The sequence below is a fragment of the Penicillium expansum genome, assembly GCF_000769745.1.
Source record: "Penicillium expansum strain MD-8 chromosome Unknown contig146, whole genome shotgun sequence".
Lineage (NCBI taxonomy): Eukaryota > Fungi > Ascomycota > Eurotiomycetes > Eurotiales > Aspergillaceae > Penicillium > Penicillium expansum.
Window position 1 is genome coordinate 102,210 of NW_015971173.1, and position 27,795 is coordinate 130,004.

General features: G+C 49.5%; 8 protein-coding genes across 8 annotated transcripts; 6 read left to right on the forward strand and 2 right to left on the reverse strand.

Annotated features, from left to right (window-relative positions):
* Positions 1 to 151: 151 nt before the first annotated feature.
* PEX2_045560 (tyrosine protein kinase SWE1) lies at positions 152 to 3,334 on the forward strand (the record flags this gene model as incomplete). The annotated part of the gene is made up of 1 exon (XM_016741831.1): positions 152 to 3,334. One exon carries the CDS (start codon positions 152 to 154, stop codon positions 3,332 to 3,334), a length of 3,183 nt encoding a protein of 1,060 aa, XP_016603294.1.
* A 1,385-nt stretch (positions 3,335 to 4,719) lies between these two features.
* On the forward strand, positions 4,720 to 8,097 carry PEX2_045570 (putative mRNA splicing factor RNA helicase (Cdc28); the record flags this gene model as incomplete). The annotated part of the gene is made up of 1 exon (XM_016741832.1): positions 4,720 to 8,097. One exon carries the CDS (start codon positions 4,720 to 4,722, stop codon positions 8,095 to 8,097), a length of 3,378 nt encoding a protein of 1,125 aa, XP_016603295.1.
* A 287-nt stretch (positions 8,098 to 8,384) lies between these two features.
* Positions 8,385 to 8,754, forward strand: PEX2_045580 (cytochrome b5-like heme/steroid binding domain-containing protein; the record flags this gene model as incomplete). Its single annotated transcript, XM_016741833.1, has 2 exons — positions 8,385 to 8,561; positions 8,677 to 8,754. 2 exons carry the CDS (start codon positions 8,385 to 8,387, stop codon positions 8,752 to 8,754), a joined length of 255 nt encoding a protein of 84 aa, XP_016603296.1.
* A 655-nt stretch (positions 8,755 to 9,409) lies between these two features.
* Positions 9,410 to 13,449, reverse strand: PEX2_045590 (putative nuclear migration protein; the record flags this gene model as incomplete). Its single annotated transcript, XM_016741834.1, has 2 exons — positions 9,410 to 10,281; positions 10,350 to 13,449. 2 exons carry the CDS (start codon positions 13,447 to 13,449, stop codon positions 9,410 to 9,412), a joined length of 3,972 nt encoding a protein of 1,323 aa, XP_016603297.1.
* A 2,709-nt stretch (positions 13,450 to 16,158) lies between these two features.
* On the forward strand, positions 16,159 to 16,950 carry PEX2_045600 (haloacid dehalogenase, type II; the record flags this gene model as incomplete). The annotated part of the gene is made up of 1 exon (XM_016741835.1): positions 16,159 to 16,950. One exon carries the CDS (start codon positions 16,159 to 16,161, stop codon positions 16,948 to 16,950), a length of 792 nt encoding a protein of 263 aa, XP_016603298.1.
* Positions 16,951 to 17,116: 166 nt separating this feature from the next.
* On the reverse strand, positions 17,117 to 18,889 carry PEX2_045610 (Amino acid/polyamine transporter I; the record flags this gene model as incomplete). The annotated part of the gene is made up of 3 exons (XM_016741836.1): positions 17,117 to 17,712; positions 17,769 to 18,213; positions 18,272 to 18,889. The coding sequence occupies 3 exons, from the start codon at positions 18,887 to 18,889 to the stop codon at positions 17,117 to 17,119; spliced, it is 1,659 nt and encodes a 552-aa protein (XP_016603299.1).
* An 807-nt stretch (positions 18,890 to 19,696) lies between these two features.
* On the forward strand, positions 19,697 to 20,140 carry PEX2_045620 (nuclear transport factor 2 family protein; the record flags this gene model as incomplete). Its single annotated transcript, XM_016741837.1, has 1 exon — positions 19,697 to 20,140. The coding sequence occupies one exon, from the start codon at positions 19,697 to 19,699 to the stop codon at positions 20,138 to 20,140; it is 444 nt and encodes a 147-aa protein (XP_016603300.1).
* A 2,666-nt stretch (positions 20,141 to 22,806) lies between these two features.
* PEX2_045630 (uncharacterized protein) lies at positions 22,807 to 23,919 on the forward strand (the record flags this gene model as incomplete). Its single annotated transcript, XM_016741838.1, has 2 exons — positions 22,807 to 22,866; positions 22,921 to 23,919. The coding sequence occupies 2 exons, from the start codon at positions 22,807 to 22,809 to the stop codon at positions 23,917 to 23,919; spliced, it is 1,059 nt and encodes a 352-aa protein (XP_016603301.1).
* Positions 23,920 to 27,795: the final 3,876 nt, after the last annotated feature.

Below are 27,795 nucleotides of genomic sequence, written 5' to 3' on the forward strand. Positions count from 1 at the left end.
CTAAATCTCTCGATTATCAAATCTTGAATCGCGGAGGGATATCTAGATTTCCTTTTTTTCTTTAAAAAAAAGAAGATATCCAGAACGCACTTGATTGTGACGCGCTCTTTCATTCTGGACTCGTTGCGCGGCACGTTGACACATTCCGATCATGGTTGCAACGTTTTCGCCGCACCGGGACTCCGGTGGCACACTTCATCTGCCATCGCACTCGGGAATCCATCACGTTGACGCTAGCTCTGCGATCCGTCAACTTAGGCGCTCACTTTCGCGCTCCCCGTCCAAGAGTTCCAACTTCTTCCTCAACCCGCGTACTCATTCCCCCTCCAAATCCGCTTACATCTCTTCTCCCTTATCACCCTCACGACGCGCCTCACAGAACAATTTTGTTCTCTTCCCATCTCATCAATCTCATCAGTCGCCTCTCGCGGTCCCTTACCCTCCCAGTGCGAAAATCAGTAGGCCGGCCATGCGTCGACGCACATCACCCCGCAGTCCGGCCAAACGCGTTTTGAGTGTTTCGACTGATAGTGGCAACGCGACTCCAACCCAACCCATTCCTTTACCCTCTGGTGAAGAAAATGATTTGACTCTTGACGACCTTGTCGCGCCAGGTCAAAGTACCACCCCAGACAGTCCTTGTTTTATTAACACTCCTTCTGCCCCTCTGGGTGAATCGACTTTTGCGCCGCGATCAACCTTGTCGCGCATTGAAAAACGACGCAGTGGGACCTTTGGTAGTTTTGCGACTGGTAGTCCCTTGAAGCGCAGCGACGGGATTATGAACTTGGACCAAGCATCGCGAGGAAGCCCCTCTGCAAAGCGACGTAGCGTGCACACTCCCAATTTCTCAGCTGAATTTAGCATTTTCGACAACGAAGTCGAGAACACGACCCCAGAGGGATCTCCAACACGCTGCGAGATCCCCTCTTTCCCCACGCCTGTCCAACCCCACAGTCCATTCGCGACGATTCCTAAGCGCTCATCTTCTCTCCGACGCTCAACCCTACAGCAGCGCGGTGACCGACCCCTCTTTGGGCGACCCAGGGCCATGGATGATTTAACCGACGCATCACCACCTGAGACACCATTGTCTGTGAGGCCACGAATGTCGTTTGATAGCAGCCTGTTCCAGCCAGGCAGCGAAAACATTTTCTCTCCTAGGCCGCCAGCCAGCCCTCTTTTCTCCAACTCGCCTGCCAACCCTCCCGTCAACCCTACCGTCAACCCTACTCAACCCCCTCGACCCACTGCGCATCCTCTCTCTCGTACTATCACCCAATCCTCTTCTGGGTCTAGTATTGAGGACTCGCCCACCCATGAACCTGTTCACAAGCCCGAGGGCCGACGAACCATGTTCAATTTCTCCAAATCTCTCCCCGCCGGGGCTACTCGTCCTGCCCCCGTGAGTCGGATCACACGCGAAGACACAACAGAGACGTTTGCAACCCCAGATAACTTCAGGCTAGTGAAGCCTCTTCCCGCGGCATTCATGTCCACTGGGCTGATCTCCAAGAAAAACCGCAATGCGGAGGAGAACCCCGGATTTAACAAGAGCATGCCCGATACACCATGCAAACGGCCTGTCAATCTTTTTACCGCTGGGCCGAATCCCACAGACCGACTGTTCGACAAGTCACGTCTGGTTCATCAATCAGATGCTGTTTCTGCCTCTCCATTCAACCCACCTACTACCTCGCGTCCCAAGCCCAGTCCCTTCGCTCGGGGCATGGGGATCTTCGGTAGCAGCTTCAATCGTCCCGAGGCCTCGCGACGTGGAAGTTTCGCTAGCATTGATGGTGATGAACTGATCCTCGCCCAATCTCCCTCCTCCCGACAAGACAGCCAGCCTCTCAATGATGACTTCCCTCCTACCCCGACCAAGCAGCCCTTCATCCCCTCTCGCACCTATCCTCCCGCCACTTCTCAGATCGCGTCTCTGGAACGACTATCTGATACAGCTAGTCCACTACATGAGAAGTTTCTGCAGGCATCACCTCACACTCCCCGCGACCAGTACTTCCCTCCCGACCCAAGTGGCTTATCGATCTCCGTGCCAAGCGACCATCAGTACGTGCAGGAGCATGATCTTCCAGCCACTCCGACTGGACCGCGAGACTCTTGGTCATCTTTCAGACGGCCCAGTCTCCAAATCAGTGGCTACTATGTTCCAGATGTGGACCCCACTCTGACATCCCGCTTTGACAGCGTGGAGCTTATCGGAACTGGCGAGTTCTCTCAAGTCTTCCGTGTCGCGCAGCCTCACGATGCATCCTTCCCATCTGTCTTCTCTCTTCCATCAAGCGAACCAAGATCGCCAACTTCCCTGCCCCATCAGGTGTGGGCTGTCAAGAAGAGCAAGCAGCCCTATCTGGGGTTGAAGGATCGTGAGCGCCGTATTCGCGAAGTTGAGGTTCTCAAGGCTTTGACCAACTGTGACCATGTTATTTCCTTTATGGATAGCTGGGAGAACAATGGCCATCTGTACATTCAAACGGAGTTCTGCGAAGAGGGTAGCCTGGATGGTTTCTTGGCCCAAGCCGGACTTAAGGCCCGCCTTGATGACTTCCGTATCTGGAAGATTTTGCTCGAGATGTCTCTGGGACTGAAGCAGATCCATGACGAGGGATTCATCCATCTTGACCTCAAGCCTGCTAACATTCTGGTCACCTTTGAGGGGACTTTGAAGATTGGTGACTTTGGCATGGCGGCACGCTGGCCTGCAGAGGATGGTATTGAGGGCGAAGGCGACCGCGAATACATTGGACCGGAGATTCTCATGGGCCGATTCGACAAGCCCGCCGATATTTTCTCACTTGGTCTTATCATTTTTGAGATCGCTGGCAATGTGGAACTTCCTGACAATGGAGTCTCTTGGCAAAAGCTCCGCAACGGTGATATGAGCGATGTGCCCAGCCTTACCTGGAGCTCGGAGACCAGCATATTCCGCGATGCAACTGGAAACCCTATCTCGGAAGGGTCGTCTTTCGAGGACCTTTGTACATCCGATCTGGGTGACAACGACTTCGGTGACGACTTCCTGACCAGTCGTCAGCTGAGCAACCCCAAACCACAGCGACTCGCACGAAGCGGGGAGCTGATTGATCCACCCGACTTCATGGTCGATGCCAACCACCCACAGGCTTTGGACGGCATTGTTCGATGGATGATCTCCCCCGAACCTCAGAACCGTCCCACGGCCGACCAGATCCTGGAAACTTATGGAGTACAATTTATTAACCAACGACGCCGCGCTGGCGCCACCGTCTACGAGGGTAACTGGGGCCCCGCTGACGAGATCTTGGCCGAAGATGCCGAAATGATCGACGTGTAATTTAATATCCCTTTTACTATTGTGCATACGGAGGGTGTTCCATTGTGTTTTTTTTTTTCTTCTCTCTCTTGGCCTTCTTTTTTCTTTTGTCACCTCTTCCCGGAGTTCAATCTGGGAGCATTTCTCTTTTTTGTCCCATCTTTGATGCCATGTTTTCATGTCACGACATTATCCCCCCTCCCCACCCCTTGCTTCAACGGTTGAGGCAGGGGTTTTCTGTTGCGGGCTAGGCTTTGGGGCGTTTTCGATCCATCTGGTTTGGATCTGGGCGTTACCTTGAGCAGTTCACGGATACCACGACTGGAGTTTGCGAAGGGTTCTTCGCCTTGTTTCACGGATCTCTTTTTTTTTTTTTTTTTCCTTTGTACGATTCAATACCTAGCGTTACGAGATGCCAGAAATGTACCAACCTCGCAGGATGCTTTGCTTCTGGAAATGGTCAAGGCCTCTTTTCTGCTGTATTCGTTCCAACATATCTCTTATCATCTTGTCCTTGGAATCAATTGCTCCCAGGCGATTATTCTTTCCAGGGCTGATATCTGGTCGGACGGCATACCTGGTTGACTTGGAAACATCACTTGCTATCTTTGCTTTTTTTTCTTTTGCGTTTTCTGATGATGAATGTGTGCCCTCTGGGCAGTGATGACCCCTCTATTTTCTTTGAGCGTGATCTTCTCTGCTAGTTTGGTGTCTTTGGTTGAATACCTGGGTTCCATGTCAGTGTAGCAATTGTGGAATTACGAATTGAAACGATATCCTACAAACCTCTTCGATTGTAGATCATATTCCAACTGTTTATTATCAGTTATTCAACCAGTTAGGTCTTTTATGCGGGCTCTTCCATCGCGGTAATGTATTAGATCGTATTCATTTTCGGATGTCTTCTTAGATGCCTATATATCTATATATCTATAAAACCTTGAAATTACCTGAAGAATATTTCTATTTTGATTCACCAAACATTTATTTGTCTACGGCTGCTTATAACTTGCTGTTGAATCCCTTGAATTACTATAGAACTTCCAATTCTATATTATATTCAGTAGTTTGACTTAAAATGTTACAATATACAGCCATATATATACCAACAACATAGGGAGATATATTTCTGATTGCCACCCGTGGAATTTCTTGGCATTTCAAACTTCTCCAACTTCTCTTCCAACATATCTTTAATCTCGAAACTTCATACCCTACTACTTACAACTCCTTTCCCTTGATAGCTTGGTTTATCAGACCTTTGCATTTTGTGCAACATGCGCCGTTGCTTCTAAGACCCCGGCTTACGACAACCACACCTTACCTCTCTCCCCACGAAGAAGCTCCTCCCTACACAACCACCTTTCAATTTCCCCCTCCCATAATAATAGTCCATATCACGCACAATGGACAATAGGATTTTTGTATCGGACAATCTCCTCCGCCTCACGGGCGCGTCAGAGCCCACCGTCGTCGATTTCGTGCTCGCGACCGCCAGCTCAGCCAAGTCGACCTCCTCTCTCCAAGATACCCTTGTGTCTTTCCTGGACGGCGTAGATGCTAGCTCAGCCGAAATTGGTGCCTTTGCTCGGGAGCTCCATGCCCGCATGGGCAAGGGCGCACTGCCCAGCGCGTCTGCCCCCAAACCTGCGACGAGCAAGGAATCTACGAAAAAGAAGTACCGTCTGGTAGACATGGGCGAAGACCAGCCAGAACCTGTCCCATCGCTAGGACCCACCAATGTCGAAGCAGACCGAGAGCGACGGAGGAGACGGGACAGAGACAGCGACAAGGACAGGAGCAGCAGCAGACGAGACCCTGAGCCTCGGAGTCGCGGGGAAAAGGACGACAGCCGAAAGCGGGACCGGAGTCGCGATGCAGAGAGCCGTGACAGGCCTCGGACGAGGAAGCTCCGCAAGAAGGGCTCCCAGGACTTCGACGATCGATGGGGTGACGAAGAGATCCTCGAAGAGGAGATGTACCCGGAGGAATTCGAAGAATCCCCTTCGAAGCGCACACGACTCGACGACGGTTCCGTGTCTCCCAATCCCGCGTTACCCACCGATGATATCGATGTCGACCCCAAGACCAAGCAAGAGATCGAGCGCCAACGAGATCTTCGTGAACGAGACGAGTTTGCCAAACGACTGGCTACCAAGGAAAGTAGCAAGTCGAAGAAGATTGTGGAGGATCGGACACGCGATGGCGAGGCTGCACGGCGACGTGCGCTGGGCGATGATGCCAGCGCGCGGGCTTCGATGATGCCCGATCTGCGAGAAAGGTCTCGACAGGAATACTTGAAGAAGCGCGAGACAGAGCGGTTAGCACTGCTACGACGACAGGTTGTAGAGGAGGCCACGGAATTGCGTGAGAACCCGAATCTGTCTCGTAAGGAGAAGGAGGAGTTCGCGCGCAACCGGGAGGTCCTTCGCCTGGCCGAGGAACGGCTTCGGATCGACGATCACCTTGATGGTTATCAGATGCCATCTGACTACATTACGGAAAAGGGCAAGATCGACCGGAAGAAGAAGGAAGAGGCTTTGTACAAGCGGTACGTCGAGCGCGATGAGCTGGGCCAGGAGCGATTCGTCACAGAGCACGAGGAGTGGGAGCTGGAGCAGGCGGCCAAGGCCAAGGCACAGATCAAAAAGGCCGAATTTGTGGATGAGGGAGACTACGAATATGTCTTTGACGATTCACAGCAGATCAATTTTGTGATGGATGCCAAACTCGAGGGCACGCAAAAACCACTGACGAAGGAACAGCTGCGGTTCAAGGAGCAAGTTGATGCGGCAGAGAAGAAAGCCCTCTCGATGGAGGAAACACGGAAGAGTTTGCCCATCTATCAATTCCGTGAACAGATCCTCGATGCCGTGGCAAAGTATCAAGTTCTGATTATCGTTGGTGAAACGGGTTCTGGAAAAACCACACAGCTCCCACAATACCTCCACGAGGCCGGTTATACCAAGGATGGCCTCAAGATTGGTTGCACGCAGCCGCGACGAGTGGCTGCCATGAGTGTTGCTGCTCGTGTGGCGGATGAAATGGGCACGAAGATCGGAAATGAAGTTGGTTATGCCATCCGATTTGAGGACAACACTAGCGACAAGACCGTTCTCAAGTACATGACCGATGGAATGTTGCTGCGAGAACTTTTGACAGAACCGGACCTCAGCCAGTACGCGGCCTTGATGATTGACGAGGCACACGAACGGACGGTGCCAACAGATATTGCCTGTGGTTTGCTCAAGGATATTGCCAAGGCACGCCCTGACCTGAAGCTGCTCATTTCCTCGGCGACAATGGACGCGCAGAAGTTCCAGACGTATTTCGACGATGCGCCCATTTTCAATATTCCTGGTCGCCGATACCCCGTTGACGTGCACTACACTTCGCAGCCTGAAGCCAACTACCTCGCCGCAGCCATCACAACGGTCTTTCAGATCCACGTCTCCCAAGGTCCTGGGGATATTTTGGTCTTCTTGACTGGACAAGAAGAAATCGAGGCCGCCGAGCAAAGTTTACAGGAAACGGCGCGAAAACTTGGGAGTAAGATTCCGGAGATGATTATTGCTCCTATCTATGCCAACCTGCCGTCCGAACTGCAGACTAAGATTTTCGAGCCTACTCCGCCTAAGGCGCGAAAAGTGGTGCTTGCCACCAATATCGCTGAAACTAGTTTGACCATCGATGGTATTGTCTACGTGATTGATCCCGGGTTCGTCAAGGAGAACGTGTTCAACCCACGCAGCGGAATGGAGAGCTTGGTCGTGACGCCGTGTTCGCGTGCCTCAGCCAACCAGCGAGCCGGACGTGCCGGACGTGTTGGGCCGGGCAAGTGTTTCCGCCTGTATACCAAATGGGCGTACTACAACGAGCTGGAAGAGAACACCACCCCTGAGATTCAACGTACCAACTTGAACGGAGTGATTCTGATGCTGAAGTCGCTGGGCATCGACCAACTGCTCGACTTCGACTTCATGGACCCACCGCCAGCGGAAACCATTATCCGCGCTCTGGAGCAGCTGTACGCGCTCGGAGCACTCAATGACCGAGGCGAGCTGACCAAGGTCGGCCGACAGATGGCCGAGTTCCCGACGGACCCGATGCTTGCCAAGGCGATCCTTGCCGCCGACAAATACGGATGTGTAGAAGAAGTGCTGTCGATCGTGTCGATGCTCGGCGAAGGTAGCGCGCTCTTCTTCCGACCCAAGGACAAGAAGATCCACGCGGACAGTGCGCGCAACCGGTTCACCATCAAAGATGGGGGTGACCACCTGACGCTACTGAACGTCTGGAACCAATGGGTCGACTCGGATTTCAGCACGATCTGGGCGAAGGAGAACTTCCTGCAGCAGCGTAGTCTGACGCGGGCGCGCGATGTACGCGACCAGCTCGCCAAACTGTGCGACCGCGTCGAGGTCGCTGTCAGTACTTGTGGATCTACGAATATTCAGCCAATCCAGAAGGCCATCACGGCTGGGTTCTTCCCCAATGCGGCGCGACTCCAGCGCGGCGGTGACAGTTACCGCACTATCAAGAATGGACAGTCGGTGTACTTGCACCCGTCTAGTACACTTATGGAGGTTAACCCTCGCTGGGTCATCTACTTTGAGTTGGTGCTTACCAGCAAGGAGTACATGCGCAGTAATATGCCGCTGCAGCCAGAATGGTTGGTTGAGGTTGCGCCGCATTACTATAAGAAGAAGGACTTGGAGAGTCTAGGGTTGGATCGCAAGGTGACCAAGGGGCAGGGGGCAGCTGGGGAGAAAAGTCGGGAGTAGAGGGGATATCCTGTACAATATGTTTTGAATAGGATCAGATCTTGTATAAAATAGACACCTCAGGCATCAAACCATCAACCAATCACCGCCCGGGCAATTCAAACCGCGGCAAATCCGTTGAACCTCGGTTTCTCCGCTTTCCCCCAGACTTTCTCGACTTTCTCGACTTTCTCGGAATTTATACGTCACGTCAGTCCCGACTGTCCCTTTTTCTATTTTTCTATTTTTCTATTTTTTTCGATTTCTGGTTTCTCATCTCCCATCTTGCAACTTCTCAAATCTCAAAAATGTCCAAAACATTCACCCCTGCCGAAGTGGCCTCCCACAAAACCGCTGATGCCGGCCTCTACATCATCATTGACAGCAATGTCTACGATGTAACCAACTTTGTTGACGAGCACCCCGGCGGCGCAAAGATCCTCAAGCGTGTAGCGGGCAAGGATGCCTCGAAGCAGTTCTGGAAAGTATGTGTTCCCTTCTTTTTCTTTTTTTCTCTTCCAGTACCAAAATGTTATTGTTATGATCGGTTATCGGCCGAGTCGGCTATTGAAAACAAAGTATACAACTAACACCGCTTAGTATCACAACGAAGGCGTGCTGAAGAAGTACTCGCCTAAGCTGAAGATTGGTGAAGTCAAGGATGCCGCGAAGCTGTGAATAATCTATTGGAAAATGAAGAAAATAGATATGAGTGTTTTGGGTCTGGGGGATCAGCCCACTGCGGGAAACCTCCTGCACATCACAGAATGTCACGACGTTGTATTTACTCCGCTAGCGAACGTTATACCCGCGATTCCAGTTTGATCATTTTTCTTAGTGGATTCCATCTTACCACCTGGGCATATGAATAGAACAGAGAATAAAATATAGGAGGTTGAAAGTCGATACTACGGAAAGCTTCATTGGCTCATGACAAAACTTATACATTATGTTCAGACATATAAACACGAAAGATCAATACATATGTCCAGGACCTGCTAGGTTGATAGGTGAATTGTCAAAAAAAAAAGAAACGCCCTTCTCACTCCCGCTGCACGAGAAATAGTATCCAAATCAAAGTGGTATCAACTCGAAAGCGGCAAATGGTAAATGACAGGTGGTAGATGTGCGAGGTGAGTCAAAGTAGAGAATAAAAATGAATAGGTGACAGTGACAAGATAGAAGATATATCCCATGACGTTGTACACAGACAAGCCACGGAAAGACGTGGCGATGGACCTGCGCCAAAAAGGTGTGTTTTTGAAATAAGGAATAGAAATGTGGTAAGTAATAAGTAAGAAAAGAGGGTAAGCGAAACTCATCCACTCTAGAATTAGAATCCTTGCCATTGATCTTCAGGTCGATATGAGAATTCGCTGCCATGAACCGAAGGCGTGTCAAACTCATACCGCCTTTCACTCCATTGACTGGAAGTCTTGCGGGTATGGCGTTGATGTGGAGGTGCACGGGGACGATTGATCTGTTCTGCGTGGTGATCGATAAAAGCCTCCATACGCACAGTGCCTATATCGAACATGTTGCTGCCGGCCACACTGGAAGCACGACCACTTGCTTCGGAAGTGCGTCGACTGATACTGCTGCGGCGGCTGCCAATGCCCGGGGACAGAACAGGGGCCTGCATAGCGGGGAAATGTAGCTCCGAGGATCCGGCTGTGGTGCCGCTGTGAGAAGATGGCATAGTGCCGGCGCTGGAGAAGCTCCGGAGAGCGTGGAGAGCTGGGCGGGGTGCGGTGTTGCTGCGTTTGCGGTTGTGGGTTGAGAAGCGGGGCACGTGTGGTGCGTCGGCTGCTAGATCGATGCTGCCGCCTGGGATCTCGGGGACTGGCGCTGGAGCGCCGGCGCTGTTAAAGGAGCGTTTGCCCTTTGGCATCGGGCGGGGGCGGCCCTTTGCGACGCGAATGGAGTCGCGGATTGGATTTCGGCGGAGGGAGCTGTGGGGTAGGGTTGGGGATTCTTCTTGTGGGACCGGAGGTAGGGCTGCTAGTTCTTGGAGGCCCATTGAGGAATGACTGAGGAAGGAGAGGGCCGTTAGCCAGACGTAGTGGCGTTCGATAGTTAGCGCTGTGAATTTCAGAGCGCGCTGTGGTGTCAGCACCAGGATGGAGCGGTTGAATGGGGGTGAAGAGCCGGCGCCTTTAGGTATAGGGTTGTCGTCTTTGACGTCTAGGACGGATTGAATGTTGACTATAATGAGGAGAAATACCATGTTAGCTGTCACGTTAACCCACTCCAATGAATTCCTTGAGACTTACACTTCCGGCCACTCTTGCCGAGCAAGGCAGGCCCACTCGTAGGCTGTTTACTACTCCACATAATGGAGCCCTCGTACGGGGCGAGCCAGACCCATCGCTTATGTCGCACACCACTGTTTGTGATATTCGCCGACACGTCGTCGGGGTTCTTGCCCTCCCAGTTCTCCTTGGGTTCGCCCATCCCGAATGATTTGCGTCGACGGACGTATTTAAACATCCACTCGCCAACCATGGTCTGAGCAATGGCATCAACGACACTGGTCGGCTGCACACCGCCGGTGGAATCTTTTCTTTCACGCTGCTCACGGTTCCAGGTTTGAGACGGAGTCGCGCGGTGCGAGGGGGCGCGCTTTGGGGGTCCGTACCGCTCACGAGGTGCTGTGATATCATCATACGGCATCGGGGGTGGTGATCTGTATGGTCGGTATGTGGGGCTCTCCGGGGAAAAGGTTGAGATCGATTGTGAGGGGGAAGAGCAAGTTTCTGGTCTCTCGGTAATATCCGACTGTGACGTTGTTGCAGCAGATCGCACGCGGCGGAGACTTGGGCGCCGGATGACGGATTGGCGACCGCGGTCTGAGAACTGTCTGCCGGCTGAGCGAGTAGGACTTGGAGGTCCGTCGCTTCCGCTACCGTTGAGCGGGAGCTTGCGCGAGCTTAGACGGATGGGAACGGGGAATGGCGGTGCGATACTTGAGCCTGCACTGCCGCTGTCGAGGCTTGGCTCGCTGGGACTGCGGGCACGGGGCTTCTGGTGCGCGGCAGTTCCGCTGGAGATCATGGCCATTTTGCGCATGCCGGGCTGGCGAATACTCGAGGACGCCGTGCCAGACCGTTGGGGAACCCGAGAACGGCCAATGTCGGGTGGTCTTGACTCCGGGGAAGACAGCTGCTCGTCGACTTCGGGGAGAGGCATATCGTCTAAGCTAGTTTTCGATTTCGTAGTGATGAGCTTGCCACGGCTGACAGTGTATGCAGTAAATGGGCGGTTGAGAAGCTCATCGTCGGTGAAGACATCACGTTCGTTATGGAGGCCTTCGTCGTCGCTGTTGTGTTCAAATCCAGCGAAGAGACTGCTAGACCGTAAAGGTCGTCGAATATTGGACAATGCATCATCGGAGAGTGGACCATTGTCGTTGTTACCGGGGTAGGCCTGCACATGATCTGGACTGGATACTCTAGGAGGCTTCACGGGACCATCTATCGAGCGATCTGTTACCAGAGGTCTCTGCTTTCGCTTTTCGGACCGTGGCGGAAGTGGGGGCACAGTGTAAGACTCGAGGCTGGGCTCCTGAGGTTCGGGGCGAGGTAACGCATCTTGAATAGCAGAAGGAAGAAGACTCGCGGGAAGTTTGACAGGGCGTTGATCAATGCGGATTTCCTCAGTTTGGATGGCGATGGATCGGCAATCTGCAATTGCCCGGAAGTTGGCCTGACAACCGATATTTTTGGTTTGCGGTGGAAGAACGACACTGTTCCGAGGTGAGGATGGCTCTGAGCCTGGTGGATGGATAGCGATCATTGGAATATCTATCTTCGATGGGACATCATTCGGGGACAAGTTGATACGATCATCGCTTTGAACAATATTTGTTTCCGAAACGACATCGGTCTGGGTGGACGCCGATGTCATTCGCACCGGCTCTGGGATGGATTCAACAGGTTGAGGCGACTCAGCTGCATTGGGCGTCCATGGAGGACTTGAGGGTTCATCCACGGTCTGACAAGAAGTGGAAACCATCTGAGGTGCAATGGGGAGCGTAGCGCTGTCTATCGTTTCAGATATGTTGGTTTCTTTCTCGGGCTCTGAAGCTGTTTCCAAGGACTCGGGAACAATGTCGTGTACAACCTTCGCTTCTATCTTAGGCGATGGAGGAGGTGAGTACTGGATGCCAACATCGTGGTACTCGACCGCCGAGTCAAGTTTCACTGGGCTTGCAAGCCCGAGTTCCCGGGTACGGAACTCCATGGCAGTGGGTGAGTGTAAGTCCGAGCTCTGAAGGGATAGTCCCAGGATTTTCCTGGCCTTGTCGGAAATACTATGCGACCCCTGTGAGTGAACTGACATTGGGCGTTCCATTGGACGTTCTTCGGGGAGCGCCTCCGGAGAGGCGGGTAGTTCATCTTCATCATCAGACGGAATAAACTCGTCCTCTTCATCGAAGTCGAGTTCCTCCGCCAGGTTCAGCCCTGAACCATTCTTGGCTCCAGGCGCAATACTCATAACCGAGTACCGCACGTTATGGAAAATGGCCGCCTCTTCAACTTCTTCCGAGCTCACGCTGGTCACGCTCATGCGTCGGCGGCCTAGGCTACTAGATGCCACGCTAGCCGAGTCACTTTCTTTATTCTTGTCATGAACAAGGTCCCCATTCTCACTCGGCTGGGAATGTGAGTGGATAGTCGCCACTTCCCGGGTGGCTGCGACCTCATTCAAAACGGTCTTCAAGCGGCCCTCCACTACGTGAACCTTGCGTTCCAGGGTTCGGCGTTCATCCGCCCAGGACTCTTGATCGCGATTCCAGAGTAACTGGGTTCGCTCAACCTCCTCCTCCCGGCTTCGAGCTTTCTTCTGCGCCTGTTCAAGCTTTTTACGAACGTCGCCGATGTTCTCAACCGCCTCATCGCGCTCCCGAGCTAGCTCGGTCATCGCAGATGACGTCCCACCTTCCAGTAGTTGGATTTGGTGTTTCAGCGAGCGACCTTCCCAGGTCGCCTGGGACAAATTCGCGGTCAATGTTTCATTTTCCGTCCTTGATTCGTCCAAGCTCTCTTCTAATCCATCGATGGCCTTGGTTTTGTTCTCTATCTCCCGTCGTAGCGAGAGAATTTCCGAAACGAGAGATGCATGGAGAGTAGGTGTGATCCTGCGCGCGTCGAAAGGTGATAAGGTATCCTCGGTGATATCGATATCATCATCGTCTGTTTGTCCATCGGGGGAGAATGTGGGGGTTGGGAGGCTAGGTGGAGAGGAAGATGGCGGGGAAGAATCTCGCCGGCGCAAAGACGGTCTCGATCTTGTTCCTTTGGATGGAGCTCGAGATCTGGAGGACGGTGCCGGGGGGTGAGCCATGGAGGCCGGGGTTTGTAAATCGGCCATATCTTTTTGCGCATGTGCCGGATGAAAATACTCAAACCATCGGGGCTCTGCTCCTTGGGCTAGCCAGAGCACGTCACGTACTGGATCCCATCCAAAGACTACCGTAGTTCAACCATCCGACTATTAACTGTTTCGAAACCGGTGTTGATCCGTCTCCAAGACAGGTTTCACCTGGTGCAATCGACTGGTCAAACGCGGGATGGAGGGGGGAATTCAAGGAGATTGTGGAACTTTGGGACTTGGTGGAACGAAGAGGTCAGCCACAGTTACAACGCAGATGTGTGGGATGCACGCCTGAGCGGGCCCAATGCCAATATTTGGATATGCACGGGGGGAGAGCACCCTAAGTACTCCGTATGTTGTATACTTACAGTGACAAGCAGGTCTGAACGTTTTAGCTTAAGAGACAAGTAAGATGTCAACCCGAGGGGCGTATGGTCGATCCCGGGAGGGAAAATAGATCAATCCGAAGGAGGGCCGATCGCGATTAGAGAATCTCTCAAGATCCTCGGCCAGTAGAGTTACGAAGACACAATATGAGAGGAGTTGGGGCTTAGACCGTATGTTGTAGATTACGGGAAAGTCCTTAGGGGGATTTAGATCAGCCTTGCGGCACACCTGCACATATCGGAATCACGGACGCGAGGAGAGGAGTCTTGGACTTCACATCCAAAAAAAACCAAAAAAATGAAAAAGAAAAAAAGTTCCAGGGGTGTTCGTTAGGGGGGTGACATATGGGGAAAAGAAAAGAATCCACCCGATTAGCCCACAGTATTAAGACTCCACTGCAGCTGCCAGACACTAAGACGGATGAGCTCCAATCATCTGAGGGATGTCTCATGTATAAAAACCCTTTCGAGGTCTGTTCTCACCAGGGAATCATAGACCAGAGTCTATACTTCGTATTGTAGATCTTCAAGACCACAGAGAAGCTGATTATCTGGAAACAAAGAAACAAATAAAGGTAAATGAAGACTAAAATGGAGTCGCAATCTCCAGAGAGCGAGCTAGTATTGACCAAATAGTCGGGAAGCCCGCCGAAAAAGGAAAATGAGCGTATTAAGATCCAGAAATTAAATGCCCGGGGTAGGAGTTCGCGATAAAACTCCACTGCGTGTCTGGATCATGAAGCTCGAGGGCTTTTTGAGCAGGGAAGATCACCCCCTATTTTCTTTTTGGCCAGGTGAAATCGACAAAGTTGAAGGTAAATCATTAAAAAGAAGAAAAAGCCTTCGCAATGACCAATAGTGTCAATTCCGAAGACACTAAAATAGCGATGGCTAGCGTGTTTGAGAATATAATTAAATGGCTGTGTTGGCGGCAGACTCGTAGCTTGTTTGGGTGACGATCGCCGTCGACAATTTCGCATGAGAGCTTGTGGTCTGGTTTCAGAATCCACAGAGTGCATATGTTGCAGGTTGCAGGTTGCAGGTTGCATAGCATTGGATTGACGCCTCTTTATGATGCTTCTGCTCAAGGAGACAGTCAAAATCGTCAAATGTCAAATCATCCAAGGACATTGCGGATCAGGGGTAAAACCAGACCCATCCAAGGTCTCCACCGAGAGCTTTGAGGAACGAGGAACCCACATCAGCCGAAATGAAGAACCAAACTTCCATTGTTATGGTATGAAGTCCGGTACGGAGTATGGAGTACATACATCGTACGCGCACTCCATGGCTTTCCTCGGTCTGGATTGCAGGCTTTTCTCCTGCATATGTCCACGCAAGTGCCGGTCGCACAGTTCGACGTTGGAGGTAGCGTATGAAAATCACCAATCATTGGCAATAAATGCTTTATTATCGGACCCGATATCCCATGTACAGAGTCTGTCATGTCTAGACTCTACATGTCAAGCCCCCAAATTGCCATTGGGAAGACTAGCAACGGGGATTGACACGAAGGAGCAAGGAATCTCCACGAATCATTGCCACCAATTTGCCCCACTGGCCTCAGGGGACACGGGGTACTTTTGACTTGGACGCGGGCCGTTTGACAGGTCAATGTTTGCTGATATTTCATATCCCTGCTCAGTTGGTTTGTTTCTCTGATAACGCTAGTGGTGAGTCTAGCTTGGAGATGTGGGCGATACTACACCGGAGGAGTGGCTGAAGTTGTGTACAAAGTATGTACTCCGTACTCCGTATAACATATGTTGTATGCAGGGCTATAATTAATGGAAGATAATCAAATTGACAATTGATAATGGACAATGGACAATGGCCATGATAATTATTTGCGTGAGGTGAGAAGGTTGAGAAAGTCAAGAGAAGGCGGAAAAAGAACAGGCAGAATGTTCCCTGTACACATTCCTCCAGACTCAGCCCATACCCGGAACAATGTGTGCATGTGCTTGTGCCCACAGACAAGTTTCTATGCCTAAACTAACCGGCTGATGGTTCCCATTCCCTTTCACAATCCCCAACAATATTCCGTCAGAACAATCAGGCTGTTAGATCTGCCGGTTAGCCGAACTGACTAAGCATATTTGCGTCCCGAGGTCATTCCCAGGTTCCATGTGCCCTAGGGATTAGTACATATGAATAAGACTCATCGATTTCACTCTGACCTACATACACATCTAGCTGGGATCTCAACGGTGTGAATATCCCAAGGCAGAGCTCGGAAACCGACATAATCTCGGAAGTGTGGGGAACACCTGCATATCAACATCCCCACCTACAACTACACCAACACCAACTACTCAATATGTCGGCAGAGCACCCACCTCAGATGTTATTTTTCGATACATTCGGGACAGTAGTTTCATGGCGTACATGTGTCGCCGAGGAGTTGAGCACAGCTGCCCTACATGCTGTCAACTATCCGCGCAATGACTTTCCAGCCGACTTACGGGACCGTACTGCAGCCATGACCCGGGACGACTGGCTAGTATTCGTCGCAGAATGGCGGCGGACTTACAATGTATTCACCAGCACATTTGATTCATCCAACGAGTTTGTGTCTGTCGATCAGCACCACTACAACGCCCTTCAGGACCTCTTGCGGCAACGCGATCTGGGTGGCCTGTTCACTGATGAGAAGCTGTGGGAACTCGCTTTCGCCTGGCACCGGCTCAACCCGTGGCCGGATAGCGTCCCGGGTCTTGAGTTGTTGAACCGTCGGTTCGCCACTTCTACTTTATCGAATGGGAATATGTCTTTACTGAAGGATCTCCAGCGACATGGATCACTTCCTTTCACACATCTTGTTAGTGCGGAGAATTTTGGGGCTTACAAGCCTTCTCCGCTGGTTTATAACGGTGCGGCCAAGAAGTTTGGACTAGAGCCAGGCCAGTGCGGACTGGTTGCGGCGCATCTGCGCGATTTGAAGGCTGCCAAGAGCTGTGGGTTTCAGACTATCTATGTTGAGCGTGAGCAGGAGGAGGGCATATCAAAGGAGGAGGCCGAGATGGCCAAGAATGAGGGCTGGGTGGATATGTGGGTTGATCTTGAGTCTGATGGCTTCCGAGAGGTGGCTAGGCGATTCGGGATTGAGTAAGACCGGCCTACCGTCTGGGGGTAGTAGTTGAGACTTGTCCCGGTGGGTAACGTGTATATTTGAAGAATGTAAATGAATACTTGAAATATGATCGGTCCATTTGACCCGAATTCTATCAGAACATGTCTATTCCTTCTCTCATAGTTCCATATCGAATCCCCCAACATCAAGCCCAAAGGATATTCAATCTTCGCCACCCAGTAGCTGGAGATGGGATGGGTTCTGGATTTTCATTGGCGATGCGAATGAATTCCTGGATTGGAATTTCTTCCAGCGGAACAAGCCGGGTCTTTCGCCAAAATTTGTACCCAAAATATAAGACAAATATAAGCGGAATGTTGAAGTATGACGATACAAATGTTTGAGGACTCCAATTGCCTTCAATAAACACGTAGAATCCGCCAGTCAGGAGAATGATACTGAACGAAACCAGAGAAATCCACGCTGCGTAAGGTTGAAAGGGACTCCTCCAAGGGAGTTCAGTACGGCTGATCATTTGCTTCTTGCAGCCATAAAAGAACCTCAAGTAGATCACCTCTATATTGATCCAATGTACTAAAGAGGCAGCTGAGACCAATTGCTGGAGCCAATCAAACACAACGGAAGCTGCAGATGACAGCGTCATATATCCCAAGGCAAGGAAAGATCCGACTGCGGCAACTGATATCCAGGGAACCCCGAAGCGATTGATGCGAGTGAATAGTTTTGGAGCATGCCCTTCTTGAGCGAGACCATATAGCGTCCTGGTTCCAACGAGCATTGCTATCTTTGAGTTAGAAGAAGTACAGTGGCAGACAGAAAGGAAAGTCCACACTCACCAGAGTTACCAGCACTCCACGCACTTGTGACAACGACAGCATTGATGATCGAAGGTACTACTTTGATTCCAACATTGGTGGCAGCAATCGCAAATGGAGACGCTCCAGCATCCCCGGAATCTGACAGCAGCCCCTTATCGTTGGAGGGGACAATAAGGCCCATCATGAAAATAGTGATCAGATAAAATATCAAGATTCTCCAAAACACACGTTTGGCCGCTTTGGGGATGTTATGGCGAGGATTTTGCGTCTCAGCCGCGGCAACCGATATGTTCTCAACATTTGAAAATGCATAAGCTGCACTGCTCAGAACACGCCAAAACCCAAGGAACCGTCCCCAGGAGCCATCGATCCCAAGAAATTGCACAAAGGGCCCAGGGTCTCGCCAAAATCGGAACCCCATGGGGTAGCCCTGTGGGCCTGCACCAGAGGTGATGCAGATACTCTATAAACAGCAGTTAGCAACCAATTAGAAGTTTATTTGCGCGGCGAGACTTGCTCACCAATATATTCACGCCAACAATCAGAGCAATTTTTAACATTGCAAAAACAAACTCCAACTCGCCGTAGATACTGACCAAAAGCATATTGCTAATGATGAGCAGCGCACCAAGGGCGCTAATCCATACCGCATGGTTAACATCAGACCAAAAGTCAATAATGACAGCACAAGCCACCATCTCAGCTGGCAGCAGTATAGCATTCGCATAAACACTATTCCAGCCCTGCGCAAACGCTAGCGCAGGGTCGACAAACCATTCTGCGTGTCGTATAATGCCACCAGAAAGAGGCGCCAGAGCACTGAGCTCCGCTACGGAAAAAACCACGCAGCAGATAAGCATGCCCACAATGCAATATGCAAGCAACATGCTGAGTGGTCCACCCCTTGCTAGGGATTTCCCGGTCGCTAGGAAGAGGCCTGTACCAATCGTTCCGGCCAGGGCTATCATTTGAATATGGCGTTGTTTCAGCCCTCGTCTTGTTTGAACAAGCTCGGAAATGACTGCCTGTGTTTTGACGTTGTCCTCGCCCGCGATGGTACGTTTGATCATAGGGCTCGCCTCATTTTCGCACGCGGTGATCTCTTCATTTTGCTCGGGGTCTTGAACATGATTGTTCATTGGAAATAATCAGATGGGAGGGGCAAATAAAAAAGAGAGGACAACTAAAATGGTGAGGGGGTGGGGTCAAATTGAGATGTTTTTCCAGAAATATGCCTGTTTGAGGTGGGTTAAGAAGAATTTCTACGTTCATATTCGGATAAAATTGAGGAATAAGCTCACCAGAGAGGGAGATCAAAAAGAGAATGTTGTTTATTGGTTCTCGAGTGCATAATCTCCTATCGAACAGAACATGCACCCCCGGCCCGGTTGATCAAGGGGTATTCATCATTTGCTTCCATATCAAAATTCACGTATTGATATTATCTTCTCTCTTATTTCTTATCCCAGATATATCTGACTGCTTTAGCTTTTCGGTACCTGGGGTCAAGATGATTAAGAAGCCTCTCATACGTCCAGTAATTTTATAAGGATGAATTCGACCCCGTTGTCCAAAGTACGGTGAGGGTATCATATAGAATATAAGGACATCTGAAAATGACGCCGAAAATGACAGCGTCTGGCGCTAGAACCGGCCTCCTTTCCACCGTAACTTCTGGTACAGCGCCGCTCGACCGATCATCTTAGACCACCCCTGGTATGCCTCAAATAGATGTAATTCTTTAATTGAACAGTCTGACTAAGCATTTATAAGCACGTTTGTGTCAGGTGGAATTATTAATCCGAGTATCTTTTTGAACTATTGTCGCATATAAAGTGCCTAGCTTTTCACCTCTACCAACATACTCCGTCTCCAATTAAAACCTAAACTCTACCTCTACCTTACATTAAGAAGGAGCATACATTAAGAAGGCACCTACTAGCGACATGGTATCTACTCCAGCATACACAGCACGGGCAATCCTCGATGCGTTTTACGAAGCAGAACGGGCATACATGTCTGCTGCCCCCGAAGCCCGAGATTTTTCTGGCATCGCCGCCACGCTCGCACCTGATGTCCGTCTAGAGCAGACCTCCGCCCTCCCGTACGCCGGCGTCTACATCGGACCTAAAGGATTCCAGGACTGGAGCACTCGTATGGGGGACTACTTTGATATTGTGGACGTCCAGAACCCTGAGATCTTTGAGCGCTCTGGATCTGACCGTGTTGTGGTGCTATCGAATGTTCACTTCAGGGTGCGATCCACCGGACAAGTGATGGATTTTCCGTTCTGTCAGGCCTTTACTATGGACCTAGAGAAGGGGGTCATCCTGGAACTCAGGCCATTCTACTGGGATGTGGCTGCAGTCAATACGGCGCTAGGGTGTTAGTATAGAATAAGGATTGATAGGTTCCATAATCAATGTAATCTTTTTACCGGAGGACATCTATAGAGCTGTCGTTTTTCTACCATTGGAAGAGCGGCCGAGGGAATAAGGCATGAGGTGTTGGATATTGATGTGGTTTTATGTTTTCGCATGGCATATTTTGGTAAACGCATATGCTACTCGTATTCTTCCTATTACTCTCGTCTAGCGCGTACTTTGCGACGAGATCATCGGAAGGATCATAAGAATAACTGTTGCTTGTGTTATTTGATCATTCCCGTCTTGTAGAAACTTTTCATAATGCCAAAAGACAGAACATAATAGAGAAACTATAAACTATGAGTGTCCCAGTCAAGGGTGGCGAGCTTAATCTATCTCAGTTGTGAGAAGGCGGAAGTAAAGCTCAATATCTGATATGTCCCAAGAAGTAGAGTCGTTGAAATCAGCATCAACCTTTGACGGACGAAGTTGTCACGCAGATAGCATCATAATTATTCTTTGTATCTCGCTAAATATGGTAACACCGAGTGAAGACAGATTAAGGCCTTGAATAGGAGCAGTGTGGCCGTGCCTGTAAATTATCGAGTAGAGTAGACGGGCCCTTTATGCAGTACCGGCTTGATATTGTTTATGGTCATTGACCTGAAAACAACGTCAAACTTCGCTCTTGCTTCGCGACATAGGTTGTTTGGATTTTCTGATCTCAGGCAGTGGCTTTCCAGATCCCCAACCAAGTTCGATGTAGGTCAGCGTCCCTCTCGATTGCTTGCACTTCCTTTTCACGCCTTCAGCATATGACCATTCTACGGCCATCTCTCCTGCATCGCTATCCCTTCTCTATCGCCAAATCACCAAGTCTGCACTGCGAGACTATTAGGCACGTATATCATCCCATTTGCCCGATTGATTCGATTGATACTCCCCCCAGAGTACATCAGATCCAAGTGGCTAACGAAATGCCTTGTTTTCAAGCAGGATGGCCTCTGAGCCTCAGGACTCACCCTCTACGAATCTCTGGATCACTAGCGATGGCAGCCCGCTCCGAGGGTACTACTGGATGAGAACCGACCCCAAAGTGCAACCTAATTACTGGGTGTAAGCATCTTCCCCTGATCCCTTCGGTTGATTTTCACTCACGCCCAAATCCTGGAGCCAACACAAGAAGGTGTGTGAATGCCGAGAGCACTTCTCAACCCAGTGGCCGGTTGACCATGTGATGATCGTGAGTATTCCAGATCAAGCTACCCGAGAGGTCCCCCGGTAATATTTCAAGACGTGACTGACTCTTGTTGGTCTTTCAAAGAAAATCCCTGCATGTGCCTTCAAGTGCCCATATTGCACGGCTCTCGATAATCCAGAGAAAGAGGCGCGACCTTGCCCGGCACGGGTGAAAAGACATATTTCGGCGGCGCATATCGTGAGTACACTATTATACCGATCCACATTGGTAGCCTCAGAATGATGCTCATATCATTTAGAGAAGGCAAGGAGACTTCTATGTGGGACTGCAGGTTTCCTGTAAGTGTACTCAAGAGCTGGAAAAAAAACATACGCATATTAACCTTTGCTAGCTGTATTACCAAGTTCCTCCTGACCCGATGCCGTTTCGTCTCACAGCGAGAGGAAGGCTCGTCCGTGACCCAACGGCTACAGTTTACACAAGAAGAGTTCAGCATAGCTATCTTGTGAGCCTACTCGAAGAAAACATATGAGAAATGAAAAATTGAACTCTCAATAAAAGGCAATACCCAGATTTCGATAGTAGGACTCGTTTTTATCAACATGATACTGACACCCACGACGACAATAAGTGCAATGAGCAGATAGGGGCGTATGATAATAATACTTCCTTTTGCTCAGATACCGGAAGGGCTCCTTGGTTAGTTATTGGTAGATGGATGAACTAGGATTCAAAGATTTTTCTGTCGTATCGATGGGGAAATCCTCCTTCCAATCACTTTGGATAACTTCAGTTGACCTTTCATCCTCACTGACTTGCTCCGTTTCAGTGATATCACTTGAGTGATTGTCGGATTTATTGTCTAACGAGTCGGTGCTGAGATTCCGCATCTGAACAAAATCAGCATAGGCCCCTTGTTTGGGTCATCATCTCCCCTAAGCTAGAAATATGATGTCCAATCGAGATTATGGTTCACCCTTTAGGGGAGTGTTCAACAGTTGGGAAAATATTCTTCTCGCTTCTGGGATCGAGTGAAGCTGTAGCTTTGTTGAGGATCAATCCCTTAAGATCTTCCAAGTAGAGCTCGCGCGACTGCATCTCACTGCTTTTAGCTGCCTCTCAACAATGCTCTATTGGAAGTTAGTTCGTGATATATGCCAAGGATAAAGGTAGATACATTAGATCTTATTAATTTCCTTTTTCCTTCTGTTTCACATTGGTTGAGAGATGGATGGTCGACTCCATCATCCATCGAAGTATGAAAGTCAAATTCCGATGTCGGAAGTTGTTAACATAATACCGACAATACACGCTAGTAATATATATTCAAGCCCTAACTCCCATATTACTGGTCTTCGCGAAACCGGTACCGGAAGAAGTCCGTCCACGGGTTGTAGCTCCTTATCTGATGTCTCTTATCTGATCTGACGCACATTGTCCAAGCAATCTGCAACTGGGGATTAGTACCACCTGCAGATAATATCTCACAATGCAGCTCAAGCTCCTCACTTCACTGGCTCAGGGACAGCCTGGTGTGCTACACCACTGCGTACGCCACCCGCCCCCGCAGCCAAGCCATTCACACCGCTAACGCCCCTCGCAGACTGAAACCCTCGTCGCCTTTGAATACACCCGCAGCCATGTACCCAAGCCACACACGCTCGTCTTCGTCGGTGGGCTAGGCGATAGCCTTGGCTCAGTCGAATATCTGAGCGACGTGGTCCGCGCGCTGGACCCATCCCAATGGAGTGTGTTTTCGCTGATCCTCTCCTGCGCCGGCGGGGGTTGGGGCATGGGACGACTGGGCAAGGATATCGATGAGCTCTCGCAGTGTGTCTCATACGTTCGCAAATATAAAGAGCCGCAATTTGGCGCCGGAAAGGTGGTCATCATGGGTCATTCGACGGGCAGCCAAGACGTGATGCACTATATCAACTGTCCTAACCCACGGCCGGCACACCCTGTATTCGACCGCCACTGCAAGCCGATTGTGCGGGCGCCAGTCGACGGAGCAATTATGCAAGCGCCCGTTTCCGACCGCGAGGGCATATTGTGGGTTGTGAAGTGTGGCACTGCGCGTGACAGCCCGGCCAAGATGCGCGCGATATATAATAAGGCTGTTGCTGATGCGCGGCGGGCGATGTACGAAGATCACGATCTTGTTGATACGGTTGTGCCGTTGTCTGTGACGTCGCGGATTGGGTATCCGCCCACTGCACCGGTTAGCAGTCGGCGGTTCTTGAGTCTGGTTAGCCCGGACAGCCCGGAGAATCCATCTGAGGATGATTTGTTTAGTTCCGATTTGACTGACGAGCAGTTCCGTGGGACATTTGGAATGATTCGGGAGAGGGGTTTGCTGAAGCAGAAAATGCTGGTGCTGTACTCTGGAAGGGATCAGTCGGTGCCTCCGTGGGTTAATAAGGAGGCTCTCTTGAAGCGGTGGCAGATTGCCGCTGATGGGAGTGGGCGGCAGATCTGGGATTCAAGGAGTATGGTCATTCCTAATGCATCGCATGCGCTGAGTGATAGCGACCAAGCGGAGCCGCGGCGGATTTTGGTGGAGAGGGTGACAGCTTATTTGAATGATATTCAGCGAGGGTGATTTCCAATGAATCAGTGAGATTGTATGTTGTTTCGACTTGTAAATATGTTTGTAGTGTAAAGAGGAGATTTTGATATTTAAGATAGTACAAGCTAAAGAATATTCGAGGTCCTTTTTTGGGGGTGACACTGGGATATGAACCTTGTCATTTCTTCGTTATGGCATCATCCTCTCTCAATATGCAAATTTCACTCAGTTGTTTATTAAGCATTAAGCATAAAAAGACGAGACTGCCCGCCATATCCTGTCGTGTTTGAAGGAATCATACAGGAATAGCTTTGGATATTACAACCTAGAAATGGGTTTATGTTGTATGTTAGATTACCAAGCACTAGGAGCATATATTGACAAGGGGTTAATATTGACTTGAAGGCAAGGCGCAACTATAATTTTAACCCGAAGAAATCCTATCACGCTAATTGCACAGCCGTGTCGCAGATAGATTGTGATGCCTGAAACTCGTTCTGCATCATCACAACTTACATATGTGCCTGACTATGCCCACTTTTATGAATGCCATTTGACACTATGCTATATTAATGCCCACTATTTTGTAGATCCCATAGACTGGATGATAACCCCTTTTATTGCAGACCAAATGTAAATGGCGTGATTTTATTCCTATTCCAAAAATACTACTCCATACGGCATCCTACCGAGACACAAGTGCAGGTGATGAGTCTAAAAACTAGAAGGGCAATAAAGTTGCAATAATGCTAGATCATACTAATAGCTTAAGCATTTTGGCCACATGGCTTCCTCCCCTTTCTCCACAAATAACCATATCTATTATTGAGCTTTGACACGCTCACCTGACGTTGAACTAGTCCCGGCATCGTTGATCCAGTCAATAGCGTAACGGGAGGGTCACATTATTGACCCCAACACACTTTGGAGGCATATCGTCGGGGATCTTTCGGGGGCTTGGCACTCGAGATCAACATCTACTTTGTCTAAAATATACAATGTACAATCGCATGTGATCTGAACTTTCGAGATACCCGAGGGACAAACCTGGACAACCTCCCAGGGCTGTATCCAAGCTACAGATCAACAATGAAGATCCCCAAGTCAATCTCTAATCTGCTGGGAACTGCCGCGTTGATCGCCGGAAGCCCGAGGTACAATGGATGCACATATCCACAAATAGCAGATGTATCACGGATTCACGGGAGATGACAAGAGCCGCTGCATCATGCATGTCAAAATAAGGCAGGTGCATACCAAATTCTGCCAGCGGTACTCCGTACTCCGTACTCCGTAGCCGATGGAACCAAGACTTGAGATTAGAATCCTAGACCAGGGCGAGACCATAGCGGACCGTTGAACGGGACGAATTCAGCGTTCCCGGCGAGGCGGGAGGATCCGTTAACCAACCCCTACCACTTCAATCAAAAGCACGGCCACTATTGGTGTCACGGAAAAAGCTCCCCCTTATGTTGTAGTAGCAAGTTAGAACAGGGGGGGGGTGTGAAACAATCTTGGCATTGGGGCTTGGGGTCTCTAAAAGTTTGCTACCGAGTTGACTGATACACACAAAATGGGAGAACCAATAAAGAAGCTTAAATAAATGTCACCACAGTTTGGGAGTTTGGGGTTATCTTCTAGATTGACTGGAGGACCCCAAGTCAATTGAAATCCCCTTTATTTAAAAAAAAAATAAATAAATAAAAAAGGAGCCAAAAAAAAAGAGAAGGAGAAATATTTCCGTCGGGGCCCGTCCCATCACATTCAAAAGAAATAACAGTTTCCCCGATATAACCCCCTGGCCTGCTACCACAGAACTGGGACGGGAACCAGAGCCAGCCATCCCGGACCCTATTGGGATGCCCGGTTACTTATGGAAATCGAGTGGGGTATGTTATAGTTATTCCATTATGGAAAGCAGAAGGGAATAAAAGAAAGGGGGAGTACAAACAAAGCAAAGGAAATGGGCAAAAAAAACAAAAGAGCTCATATGGAGCATAGGAGTACATACCCACCTTCCGAACTTCCTCCCGCTGTCCACCTTTGTAGCTAAGGCGCCCTAGGACGATCCATGTATCAATAGGGATATATTTTTACGCACCGCTCCGCAGGTGGACATTGCATTGATATGAAGCCTCTGACAATTGCCGGTAATTATCTATATTAATGTATTGCCTAGCTAGGCATTAGGTACGGAGTACAGCATATACCAGATGCATGGGCAGAAACTAGAAGCGGGCTGAGGAGAGACTCGGGGGAAAAATGTAAGTGGCAGGGGTAGAAGAATGAGCAGGTGTATAACGTGGAAGACGATAACAAGAGCCAATCTAAGGTGGCCAAGATTCGATCCTAAACTAGTTTGAGGTTGGCGTCGAACCTTTAAAAAGGAGACGTTCCGGAATCCAAAAAAGTCCAGGGTGTGATTAGGGACCCATCGTATTCATTTTGACTTGCGCTATTTGGGTAGCGTCTCCCAGTGCCATGGAGGGAGACCTACCTGCCTATTACTGATCTAGGGCTATACCTAAGTAGGTGTTAGAATTGTAAGACGTTGGGAGTAAGTAATCCGAGGTTTAAACCCCACGAGGCTTAGTATTATGCCATCGACATTAATTTAATTGATTTTGATTCCCGGACTTTACAACATAAAGGAACATTCAATGTCTGTGTACTCTGGATACAACGCAATAAATATTACCGGTTCATAGTACTCCATACTCTATGTTGTCGAGGCTGATAGGGCGTAAAAGCATAGATCGTGTCTTCCACGTGTAGACTGGGGTAGATACTCCCTTAATTTGAGAAATACTACGGAGTAGATGGATATTTTGAGGAACAGGTTTTCGCTTAACCGAGATTTTAATTAAAAATCCCCCCAAAAATTAAATCGAAGAATAAGAAGCTCAGCTTCCTCTCCCGGCAAGGAAATGAGCTTTAGCCAAGTGTATCCGGGACTATCCACTGTGCCCTGTGCGTTTCTCCTTTTTACTGTGGACCTTCGGGACCTGGACTTTTTCTTTTCGCTATTTTTCTCTTTCTTGGGGGGTTTTTTTTGTATATACTTTTCATTTTCCACTTGCTCCGAGATCGTCTGATCTGGTGTAGGTTTACGGAATAGAGAGAACTTTGGATGTACATTGGCTTTTTGAGTACTCCGTATATCAATATAATGAAAGGGTGAACATTAAGATACATGAATATAAGAGAATACAACAGAAATATAAGAACATTAATCTCAGCACAGCCCTAGAGAGACTTTTAACAATGTGGATATTTGAGAAATGTAAAAAAGAAAAATGTATGACTTCATGGAGCTGTCACTTGGCTTTTCTCCCAATTATAAGATTTCTACCAGTCAGAATGGATTTGCATCTCTCTTTTTTTGCCCTTTAAGAGGTTTAACTTTGCTTTTTATTTGTTTTTTTTTCGCATCCGAAACGGTCTCGGAGTAAGTGTAGAGAAAAAGTAGAGAGTTAAGAGAAATAGGAAGAGAGCAGGGATTTGGGGGGGGGNGGGAGATTCTCGGGAAAAGTACGAAATTCATCTGTTCTCTCTTTTGATTTCTATTTGATATTCTATGTTATTCTATATTCTATATTGTATTTCTATTCTATGTTAATATCTACCTATATCTCCCTATATCTGTCTATATCTTCCTATATCTCCCTATATCTCGTTATATTCCCTCTTGAACCCCTCTCTCCACTTCGTTCCAGCCCCCGGACCAGACTTCGCACACTGGTTCTCCCCCTCTCTCCTCTTCTCTCCCTATCTCTTTTTTTCCCTCCCCTTCTCTTGACCTTCACCTTCCCTTCTCCCTTCCCATATCTCCCTTTGCGTCATTCTTCTACAATTGGGGGTTGCTGTGAATCGCGTGGAAGCTCCCGCTTTTCTTTTTCGCCCCCCCCC